This window comes from Gekko japonicus, unplaced genomic scaffold, assembly GCF_001447785.1.
Source record: "Gekko japonicus isolate JY-2015 unplaced genomic scaffold, Gekko_japonicus_V1.1 scaffold920, whole genome shotgun sequence".
Lineage (NCBI taxonomy): Eukaryota > Metazoa > Chordata > Lepidosauria > Squamata > Gekkonidae > Gekko > Gekko japonicus.
The window spans coordinates 672,577-684,251 of NW_015164698.1; the positions used below are offsets into that span (position 1 = coordinate 672,577).

At 49.7% G+C, this 11,675-nt stretch overlaps 1 protein-coding gene across 1 annotated transcript in view; it reads left to right on the forward strand.

Annotated features, from left to right (window-relative positions):
- Nucleotides 1-11,675, forward strand: part of LAMC3 (laminin subunit gamma 3) — a 109,020-nt gene that overhangs the window by 91,661 nt on the left and 5,684 nt on the right. Inside the window, exons 24-26 of the mRNA XM_015409480.1 lie at nt 3,095-3,197; nt 7,150-7,337; nt 8,714-8,860. Of these exons, the coding sequence (XP_015264966.1) occupies nt 3,095-3,197; nt 7,150-7,337; nt 8,714-8,860 (438 nt within the window). The remainder of the gene's footprint in view (nt 1-3,094; nt 3,198-7,149; nt 7,338-8,713; nt 8,861-11,675) is intronic.

Here is an 11,675-nt window from a genome sequence, read left to right on the forward strand (position 1 = left end):
CTCCTTTTGTCCTAGCACTGCAGCTGTGACCTGAGTTGGGGTGGGGGGGTGTCACAGTTCCCTCTAAGCTGCACTAGGGGGTGCTGGCACACAACATTTCAGAGGCCACCTCAGAGGATTAATGCTTCTGCTCACAACCAAACTTCCATAGGAAACCATGGAGGATGGGGGGCACCTCCTTCTGGGGCCCATAGAATTGGACCCCCTGGTCCAATATTTTTGAAAAGGGGGGGGGGGTTGAGGAGAGGCGCCAGCAGCTATGCTGCAAATTTGTTGCCTCTGCTTCAAGAAACAGCTTCCCCAGAGCCCAAAATTGATTCTCCATTATACTATACTAGAAATAATGCCCGTTGCGGAAATAAATACAACGGGATCTAGAAAGAGGCTCTGGGTGAGTGCTCTGGCTTTGGGCAAACAGTGTCAGTTTCCTGTGGCGACCTCAGCAGGGTTTAATGACAGAGTCCACGTGAGCTAGGGAAAGTAAATTTGAGGAGCTAGGGTAGGGCATTTGATTTCTTTTCACCCACTTACTGTTATTATTTTGCACCTTGTTGTTTGACCTCCTATGAAATAAACCTTTTCCTTGTTTTACTCTACCTGGTCCTCACGCCTGTTATTCGGCCTAAAGGGAGGTCTGAAGGTCTTGGGAGGGTGCTCTGGGCCTTCTCAAGGGAACCTAAATCCAGAGTGGTGGCAGCGTCAGGTGACACCCCACCTGAGCCGTGACAGCCCCAGATACCCCTGGATCCATTCTTCATTATAGCTTATGGAGCCCATTGACTACAATGACCAATGACATGGTCCCATAGGCTACAATGGAGCCAGAAAAAAAACATGTTTTGCACACTCCTATTATTCTTTTCAGTATGATTTGTAAGCTGCCATGAGTAACAGGAAAAGTGGAATATAAATATTTGAATAAACAAGTAGTTTGGCAGGTTGATAACATTTAAGCAACTTCCTGTTTGTTAAATTAGGCAGGGTTCTGACAGTGATTGTCCCACCTCTGTTATACTTGACCTGTAATGCTGGTTGTCATATTTCACTAAAAAAAATACCAATGTAAACTGCAAGCCTGTAGACTGCAAGAATCTCCCCCCGCCCCCACAAGTGCTGGTATGTTTTCTAAGGGTCAGTGCAGGGCAACAGTCCAAGATCAAGTCTACCAATATAGTGGACTTGGGCGGGTAGTCCTGTTCTCCAGAGGCCAGATCTACCAATATACTGGACTAGGGCAGATAGACCTGTTCTCCGGAAGCCCAGTTACCAATATAGTGGAAAGAGGTGGGTAGACTTTGTGACGGGCTTCTCCTGTAGGCTTGGGGGAACCCACCCGTGGCTGTTGTGCTTGGCTTCCCTGCTGGGAGTCGGAGGTGGATCGCAAAAGGGAGGTGCGGAAGGACCTCAGACTAGCAGGGGACGGGGTTAATAGCACCCCTCAAGTCCCTCTGCCTCGTGCGCTGGATACTGCTCCCTTTCTCTCTTTATCCTTCACCTTCGCAGTTTCGTTCCTTCGCACGCTGTTCTTCCCCGGTCTCTCTGAAGAGCTCCTCTTTTATTTTTCCCTTCCACTCCCGGCGCCGCCCCTCTCCCCCGCCTCCCTTCCTCCCGACCTGGCCCCACCCCCTCTTATATACACGGACGCTCTCCAGGCGTCCAGGGCATGGTTGCAAGTGAGCCGCTGCCTGGGTGTTGGTGGGGCTGGAGCCCCGGCTCCTGGGGTTGGCATGACACGGCGCTTGCTGTGAGGGTCTCGCCCTGCCGGCATTGTGACCTCCGTTTGAACCGCTAGGCGTTGGGTTGCTGTGCCGTGTCTCCTTCGGGGGCCGCGGTGCCATTGCTTCTCCATTCCTCTGCTGCCGTCGGGATGAGTCAGGACGTGGGTGCGTCTCCGGGGGTGGGGGGTCCCGTCCCGGGACTGGGGAACCGGGACAAACCTGTTCTCCAGAGGGCAGGTTTACCAGTATACTGGACTGGGGCAGGTAGACCTGTTCTCCGGAAGCCTGGTCTACCAATACAGTGGAAAGGGGTGGGTAGACTTTTTCTCCTGAAGCCAGGTCTACCCCCATAGAGGACAACATTTTCTGCAATGAAATTTGACTTGATTCTGTTTTCTCTCATAATGTTTAAATTATTCTTAAAATACAGTTTAAAAGAATGCATTCTGAGATTTTTACAAGGTTATGGAAATAATATTCTAAGAAACTAATTCATGTGATAGTCAAACATAGACTCGCTCACAGCTTTAATGCTAACTTTTTTGCTCACAAGACAGGATTTCTGCTCACACCACTGTGGAGCTTAGAGGGAACACTGGACTGGGGATCTGCAGTTGCGATTTGCTTCCTTAAAACTCTGGGAAGAGCCAGGCACAGATCTTGCAGCCTGTTGTGGAGTTTGACTGTCTGACAACCAGTTTCTCAGGCACAGACAGAACTTGGAACAAGCATCCCTCCCTCCTTCCTCCCAGCCCACTGGATGATTAGGAGGCCCTCCTCTCTAGAGACCCCAGAGTAAAGGGGAGGCCACTGCAACCGCTGGAGAGCTAGAGATGATGGACCACATCACACGTTACAAAGTCCTCGTGACCTTTATAGGTCCTGTCGACAGACGTCATCTCGGAGGTTCATGTATTTATGGGAGGTTCAAGTATTTATGGGCCCAATGTGGATCGGGACCATGGCACATAGGGAGACAGTGCCTACGCCTTTCCCCCCATGCCATTTTCCCAAGCTGAAACAGGCCTTGGGCCTGCTGGGGGAAATTGCCTATCCTGATGGCTACACACAAGTTTTCCCAGTGGAGCAGATAGCAGCCCTTTCAGGATGGGTAAATGGTGCCGGGAGGAGAGGCGGAGGCTTACGCCCCCTCCCTGTCTGTTGTGGCCCTTATCGAAACTGTGTTTTCACATGTCAGGGAATTAAGTCTGGGTACAGAACTTCAAGTGTATGTACAGGACCGGTGGTGGACGCAAGGACTTTATGACGTGAGAATTGTCCCCAAGAAGCCCAGATATGTTACCAAGTCACGGATGGGATCTCTTTCTGGCTGCTTGTGTGCAAGAGTCTCACTCCTGGTTTCTCTCTGTTCACAGCTACGGCAAAGAGCAAACAGCGCACACCTGCTGGCCACCTCATCGCTCTCAAACGGAGAGGCTGTTTTCTCCAAAGCCAAGACCTTCCTCTCTGGCCTGGATGGTAACTGTCGGCAGCCTGTGCAAATCCCCAAAAGAGAACACTCCCGCTCAGCCCAGAGGCTTGCCGCTTCTTTTTAAAAACGAATTTAAGTACTAGGGATAGAACAAAACAAAATTCTGTATCTGCTTTTCAGTTTGATGTATAGTTTGTCCAGTAGTGACTTTCTGTGCAGATATTCTCTGCACGGGTTTGCATGTTACATCTTGGCCATGTGTTACCTTGAGTAGGAAAATGCGGCCTGGCGGATGGGTGGGTGGAGCTTGTGGATAGCTGTGCTAGCTAAAGATCTCCCATCCTCCAGATCACAGAAGACTCTCCTCAACTCCTCGTTGCTTCTAGGGCTCAAACTAGTTGGGGACATGGGGGCTATGTTTGGGGTGTGCACCCCCCCCCCCCAATTAGCAACTCTGTGTGAGTGCTTTGAAGACTGAGAAAGTGGTATTGGGGGAAGAGGGTGTTTCACCCTTCAGGCCCATGTAATTACACACACACACACACACATATGCACACTCAAACATCTCTGCCTTTTCTTCCTTGCTGTCTCTTTTGCCTCTTGGAGCACCTGTATGGTGTCACCTTGTCTCAATGCCTTCAGGTCCCTCCACAAAACTTACCCTGTTCCAAAAAGCCTTTGGTGCAATTCCATAGCCCCACTTCTGTGCTGAAAACTAAGCTTTATACAGCTCAGATTAGATAGTAGGACTTCTAACAAGTTGGGTTACTCAGACTGAACCCTTGTCCCTTCACATATCACACAGGATCTGCAGGTAACTACCTTTTAAATGCCCCTGGGGTAGTGTTATTTGCCCTATTCTGAGGCTGCACATAAAGCTCTGGAACAGATCAAATAACGCCCCTTGAGGCTCTTTTAACACAGGAAAAAGGCACAGGGGGAAGGCAGGATCACTTCTTCCCTTCACCATCATCCAATCAGGATCCAACCCCTACAGCACTTTCTCCATATTTGTCTCATTAAAAGTCATAACATCGAGTCTTCTCCTGCCCGTCTCCCCCCTCCCTCCTGTGACTTCCATTTTTTATTGTAAGCTCTTTGGAGCAGAGACATGTCCTCCTATCCTATGTAAAGCTCCATTGCATTATTAAATGAATAGACAACAACCACAGAAAGAGGGGAAAACAAATGATGGGCTGGGGCTGGGGCTCAGTGGCAGAGCACCTGCTTTGCATGCAGAAGGTCCCTGGTTCAATCCCCGGCATCGCATCTGAAGGATCTCAGGGAGCATTTCCCCCCCCCTCATCAGCAGAAAGAGACCAACACCCATTTGGGTTAAACTTTGGGCCACTTTCTTTTGTTTATTTACAACTTTGCGGCAAGGGCAACCCCCAAGTGCGGAAACAGGCCAAGGCCAGGGGTCGCTCCAGACCACTTCCTTGTCATATGCTGGGCAAGCCATCTTGCCCCGGGTGTGAGCCATCCCTTTGGCTTGCCACCGGCTGGCATAGCAGATGGGTGCTGCCCTAGAGCTCCCCCCAGGCTGCATAACAGCCACCAGGCCTGGCCACCTTCCCCAGTGTTAGCCAAACTACAGCAGTTGGCAAATTTGTTTTCTCCAGCTATACCAAGGTCCAGTCCACCCCAAGGGTTTGCCAGTGAAAGAGTCGAGGCTGGTGGTTCCAAAATAATCTGTCTTTTACTTAAGAGTATATAAATCACATACAAACAATGCTGAAGCACACACACACTCAATCAAGTTCCTTAGGAATACAGAGTTACAAAGAATCTCTTTTGCATTCGCAGGTGGGGTGATGGAGAGCAATACTTACCTGTCCTGAAGCTTGTCCATCCTAATGAAGAATGGAGGGTCAGAAACTTAGAATACTAGGGGAGTTAACACACAGCTAGAACCAGCCAGCTTGTGTGGGTCTCTTAACTGCAGATTAAGAAATCAAGTGGATTCCAGGGTTTGGAATATAAAACTGGACAAAAGAGAAGTTTAAAAGCAGACGGGGGGGGGGGAGGCGGCTAGCAGGGGCCAAGCGACTGGACCTTGTCTTTTATAGGTGAATCTTTGGGTGGGTGGCAGCTGAGCCAGCCTGTGGACCTACCTACCTGTTAGTCCGTCCCAAAACTAACCTCATTGGCTGCATGCAGTGAGGGGTGGCAACCTAAAGGGTTGGGCCAATATTGTAACTCTAGATTTAACTCCAGGGATGGAATCTGGGCAAGTGTGAAAGTTGGCGTCAAGGAACCTCCTTGATGTGCAGATGAAGCTTGGCCATTCCCTGGTCATCAAATGCGCATCTGGCAGGAAATGCTCATTCAGATGTAAAGCAGAGATGTGTAATACGTGTCTTTCAACAGTTCATCAATGGGCCTGCTTTTCCCTAAATTGTTGTTTCTGCTGACAATAATGGTGATGTGTGCTTTCTCCCTCAGGCTAGTAGCTGTGTATTTGAAACCTCATTAACATGCAAGGCTTAGAGTAGTCACTTTCTCTGCGTAATGTCACAACAGGTGACTTCTACAGCTTTCTTTGAGCCTATGTGCACAGTCATAGTGTTTGGCAGCAAATATAAATCAAAGATCAGTTTTATTCTCTAACACCAGGCCACTCTCACCCTTGTCCTGCACCGGCAGCCACCAGGCCCAAAGGAAATTGCCGTCACTGCAGGGGCCGCCACCTTCGCCGAATCAGCTGCTTGGGTTGGATCTCCCGCCCCAGGCCCCGCTCACTCGCTGCCTGCCCCAGCAGCTGCCCAGCTCCCCAAGGACAGCAGCCACCACTGCAGAGGCTGCGGGTCTCCACACCCAAGCCCACTCACCCCTGGCCTGTTCCAGTCATCAGCGTGCTCCCTTGGCCACTGCCGCTGCCTCCGCCACCACTGTCAAGCATTTCCTGCCAGATGCGCATTTGATGACCAGGGAATGGCCAAGCTTCATCTGCACATCAAGGAGGTTCCTTGACGCCAACTTTCACACTTGCCCAGATGTCATCCTTTGAGTTAGATCTAGAGTTACAATATTGGCCCAACCCTTTAGGTTGCCACCCCTCACTGCACAAGCACTGCAGCCCAGTCCACGCTGCTGGTCGGTCTGAGCGCTGACGAGGAAGGGCTGGGGGCAGAGCCACGCTTAAACCCCAGCCGGCCCCACCCCTCTGCAGTGACATCAGAACGCCAGCATCACCTCCTCGTGCGCCTCTCCCTCCTCCTGGGGCAGGCAAGGGGGCCCCCGCCCGTGAGCGCGGTCAGGCTCCACAGATGGAAGGGGCTGGAGGTGATGGGAAGGCCCTTCTGTCGGGTCCCCACCCAGTCAAGTCACTCCACACACACTATTGGCAGTGTAATGCTTTATTAGAGATACGAATGCTGTTGGGTCAAGAGCTTTTGTTAGGACTGAATAAATGCGCAGGAAATTACAAGATACAGGTAAAACCATAAAATACCACAACCACGCGTCGTTCACACCCCTGGCATTACTATGGCAATACTGACAGATATATAAACTAGGCTGGCAGCGAAAGGTGCTTCAAGGCCAATCTCACAAGAACAGACTTGAGGTGCTTCTTAGGAAAGTTACTGCCATCTACTCCTGCACTCCAACAACACACACCCACACCGTTAGGAATGGCAAGAGAAGGTACTGGAAAACAGAGTTTGCAGGAAATGAAAGTTAACATAATTAGCCTGAGCTTGACACTTTCCTCCTCCTGGGACTTTGGAAAGCCGCTGCCAGTCACAGTAGACAGAGTGCTGAGCTGGAAGGGCCACCGATCTGACTCTGTCCAGGACAGCTTCATGCATTCACCCTTTCCTTGACCTTCAAAGCTCCCACATGCCACTGCTGATCATTAAAGGTCAACCAAAGCAGGAGATCCTGCTCATAAACTCCGTACTCTCTCCTTCAGGATCGGTTCACCTGTGGGAGAAATCAGAATTCTTCTTCACAGTTGCAAACAAGAATAGCCAACCTCTTTTTTTTCCCCACAAGGGATGAAAAGACACCAGGGCAGCCAGTCTCTTGTGAAGAGAATGACAGCCATTCGAGAGAGGGGGATCATGGACACCCAGAAGAAGGCCAGGCAGGTGCAGAGGATTCTGGGAGATTCTGCCTCCATCTCTGCTAAGGCCTGGAAAACTGCTGGAGAAGTGGAGTCACTCACCAAGGAGGATGCTCAGGTGCGCAAGGCCAAGCTGCATGAGGCCCACCTGTGGATAGCAGGCCTTGTTTGTTTATTCCCCCCCCCCCCGAAAAAAGAGAAAAAAGAACAAGGGGGTGAAAAACCTCAGAACTGAAGGGCTACCACAAACTTCCACAAATTTTGATGTGGTTCATGGCAGTTTGTGAACAGTGAGAAGCTGTTTGGAAAAACAGCTGTTTGGAAACCCCTGCTTTCTGCTCCTCGTGGCTTTTCATGAGGAGAAGAAACCAGGGTTTAAATGGCTCCAGGCCATTTAAACCAATCAGCTGAACGGTCGTTTCCGCCGCTCAGCTGTTTGGAAACCCTGGCTTTTAAACTTTAAATGACTCACAAACTGATACTAACCAGGTCAGTTCACGAATAAGCCTCCTGGTTTGTATGGAATTGTGATTTGGTTTGTGGTTCAGTCACAAACCGTAAACCAAACCACACGCCCATCCCTAAATTATACACTTCACTAAAGATTCGTCGTGGTGTCCAGTGGATTCCAAACATACTTTTTTGCTGAATATGTCACCACTTAAGATCCATAGAGAGAGCAGATATAAACTTTAAGGCCATATCCCATTGCTTTGGCAAAACAAGGCCTGTCCCATTCCCTTGGAGGCATCCACATTTTCTCAGCAGTGGCTGTATGAACGTTTTGATTGACAATAAGTGTCGCCTGTTAGCTATTCAGAACAATGGATTTTTGATAGTGATACAAAAGCAGTCCAGAAACAGTTTAAGAACATAAGAGAAGCCATGTTGGACCAGGCCAATGGCCCATCCAGTCCAACACTCTTTGTCACACAGTGGCCTAAAACCCAGGTGCCATCAGGAGGTCCACCAGCGGGACCAGATAACCAACTTTATTCATACAAAAGGGCACAGATACGGGCCCAGTGCCAATCACTGACCCAGGGGCTGAATGTCGGGCACCCGGGCATTACAGCAGCAAGCAGCCCTGTTGCCAGCAAAACTTCCATTTAACATAACCTACGGTAAAGTCAGTAAAGACCAGATATTTGATGGGAACCTCAGAATCCAGGGATTAGGAGCTGGAGTCTCTGGGCCTGCATAGAATGGCAAAGCTGCTGAGATCGGACAGGCAGCTTTACTCCCCGTCGGTCAAAAGACACTTCTGATGGCCCCTGAAGCAGTTCACTGCATCACCTGGGAAAATAGCCTGTGCCCACAGGTAACCACACTGCAATGATGCTGTCCTACCACTGGCCTCAGCAACAAGGTGACCCGGGAGAAAGAGGGAGGCAGGATCCCTTGGGATCCCCAGCCTCTTTGGCAAATGCCGACAGACATGTGTATATAGCATACATAAATCCATTTATCTGCTTGTTCTGATCCTTTGTGCAGAAAGTCCAGGCCATGTTCAGAGATGTCAAGGAAGAGAACAAGCATGCCAGTAAGCTTCAGACCCAAGTTGACCTGACTGTGGCAGAAATCTCCAGGCAAGAGCAAGAGACTGAAGACCTCGGGAGCAAGCAAGAGGGATCTGGCCAGGTCAGTTCTCTTTGCAGACCCTGGGGGGCAGGGGTTCTTGGGGGGCAAATCCATCCCCTCTTTCTCTCTAGCTCTGCCTCTGGCTTCCGTCCAGCACTGTTCACACACACATCCTGAGGCCTGTGTCTGATGCCAGGACAGCTCTAGGACGTATCTGTGGGCTGAAGATTGCAGAGAGACAGAGAGACTGTGGCTCAGGAGCAGAGCAAAACTTTGCATTCAGATAGTCCCAGGTTCAATGATAAGAAACAGGCAGCAGATGAGGTGAAAGACCTCTGCCTGAGACACCCTGGAGGGCTTCTGCTGGTCTGAGTAGAGTAGACCCTCTTGACCTTGACGGACCAGTGGCCTGGCTTTTTATAAGGCAGCTTTGTGTTTATTTTATTTACTTAATTCATTTCTACCCCACCTTTCTCCTCAATGGCGACCCAAAGCAGCTTACATCATTCTCCTCTCCATTTTATCCTCACAACAACCCTGTCGGGTAGGTTAGGCTGAAAGAGTGTGTCTGGCCTGATGGCACCCAGAGAATTTCCGTGGCATGAGTGCAGATGTGAATGTAGGTCTCCCAGATACTAGTCTGACACTCTTAACCACTACATCACACTGGCTTTTGGGGGTTCATGTGATGTCCATAAGATGCACAACATAGTGGCTAGGTGGGTGGGACAGCCAGATTTCAATCCCTGCACAGCTGCAACCCTCCCGCTGAAGGATCTTTTGCAAGTCACCCTGCCAGTCTTCTGTCACCGGTATGTTGTGAGGATTAAATGGAATAGCCCCACATAGGCATTAGAAGCTACAATTTAAAAAAACAAAGACATAAAATTTAAATAACAAAGACATAAAATAACAAAGACAATTTAAATAACAAAGACATAAAAACAACAATTAAAGCCTTTAAACCCATCAAAACTTTGGGCAGTCAAGATGATAGCCCCAGGGTGAGAGCATTAACAGCATTCAGATCTGGAGCAAGTCTACCCAGCAGGGCTGAGAGGGAGGAGATGCTCGTGAGTTGTCCTCTGCTGAGAGGGAGTAGGTTTCGTTTCATTTTACTTTTGTTTTAGCTTCAATACTTTTATATGTATATGTATTTTTCTTCTGACTCCCTCCTTTCTCTCTTTTAGGAGGTGGGGAAGAAATAAGGGTTTTAACAGGCAAGAAGCGCCAGTCCTGGAGCATTGTTGCAGGACATTATGAGGCACTGCTCCATCTCCAGGGCTTTTATTTTTTATCTTATACTATCTTAAGGTAAAGGTAAAGGTTTTCCCTTGCTCGAAAGCCAGTCGAATCCGTTTCCAAGCCGAAAGCCATTCACCTCCGTTTCCAAGCCGAAGAGCCAGCGCTGTCTGAAGACGTTTCCGTGGACATGTGGCCGGCACGACTAAACGCCGAGGAGCACGGACCGCTGTTACCTTCCCAATGAAGTGGTACCTATTTATCTGCTTGCAATTTCTTGCTTTCGAACTGCTAGGTTGGCAGGAGCTGGGACCAGAGATGGGAGCTCACTCCGTCATGCGGCACACTCGGGTCTCAAACTGCTGAAATACCGACCTTCCACAGCCTGCAGTTCAGCGTCTTAACCACTTGAACCACCGCAGCTCCTTATACTATCTTAGCTTTTATCTATTTATTTTAATTCCTTTTGTCTATTTATTTTAATTCCTTTTATCTCAGCTCTAGTATTTCACCTTTGCTCCATTTTATTGAGCTTTCATTCTGGCTTGCTTTTTCCTTGTATCTCTGTTTCATAGGTTCAGTGTCGAAGTCTCCCTTCCCCTCCCTTCCCCTCCTTGGAGGATGGGTGAGGTAGGAGTGGGTGTAAAAATAGAGTTTCTCACACTGTCTGCTCTCTTTGTTACTTTCTTATTCCTGATGTCTTTCTCACTCTTTCTTCTCTACCATTTCCCTCCTTTGAGGAACTAATAGCACTGTTTTGGCTGTGAGAGAAGTGTTTGTTTGTTTGTTTAATTGCATTTATATCCCGCCCTCCCCGCACACGGGCTCAGGGCGGCTTACATTACACAGGTGTAATACAACACCATGGTTACACAATCAAGGCACACAGTGTGATAAAACAGATAAAACATTTTAAAACAGTTACGTAAATACAATGGGCAATGCCCAAGGATCCATTGCGACTAAACGTACACACTCCCTGTTGCACAGTATACTGAGTCCAAGAGGGGATGCTATGGCCCCGATGATCAAATGGCCAATCAGCCTGGCCCAGCAGTACTGTTTTGCAGGCACCCGTTGGTGGTGGTGTGGTGGTGGCGGTGGTTCCTATTCGAAAGCCTGGCGGAAGAGCTCCGTCTTGCAGGCCCTGCGGAACTGTAACAAGTCCCGCAGGGCCCTGATCTCCTCCGGGAGCTCATTCCACCAGATAGGAGCCACCACCGAAAACGACCTGTGCCTTGTGGCAGCAAGCCTGGCCTCTTTAAGGCCCGGGGCCACTAACCGATGTTGCGACTCCGACCGAAGTGTTCTTTGGGGCCTGTGTGGGGAAAGGCGGTCCCTCAGGTATGCCGGCCCCTGGCCATGTAGGGCTTTAAAGGTGAGCACCAGCACTTTGAAGCGAATCCGGAATGCTATAGGCTGCCAGTGCAGCGCTTTCAGCACAGGCTGGATGTGGTCCCATTTTGAAACACCAGCAAACAGTCTGGCCGCCGCATTCTGCACCAGCTGCAGCCTCCGAAATTGTGGCAAAGGCAGCCGCATGTAGAGAGCGTTGCAGTAGTCTAGCCTCGAGGTAACCGTCGCATGGATCACTGTGGCTAGGTCTTCGCGGCTAAGGAAGGGGACCAGCTAC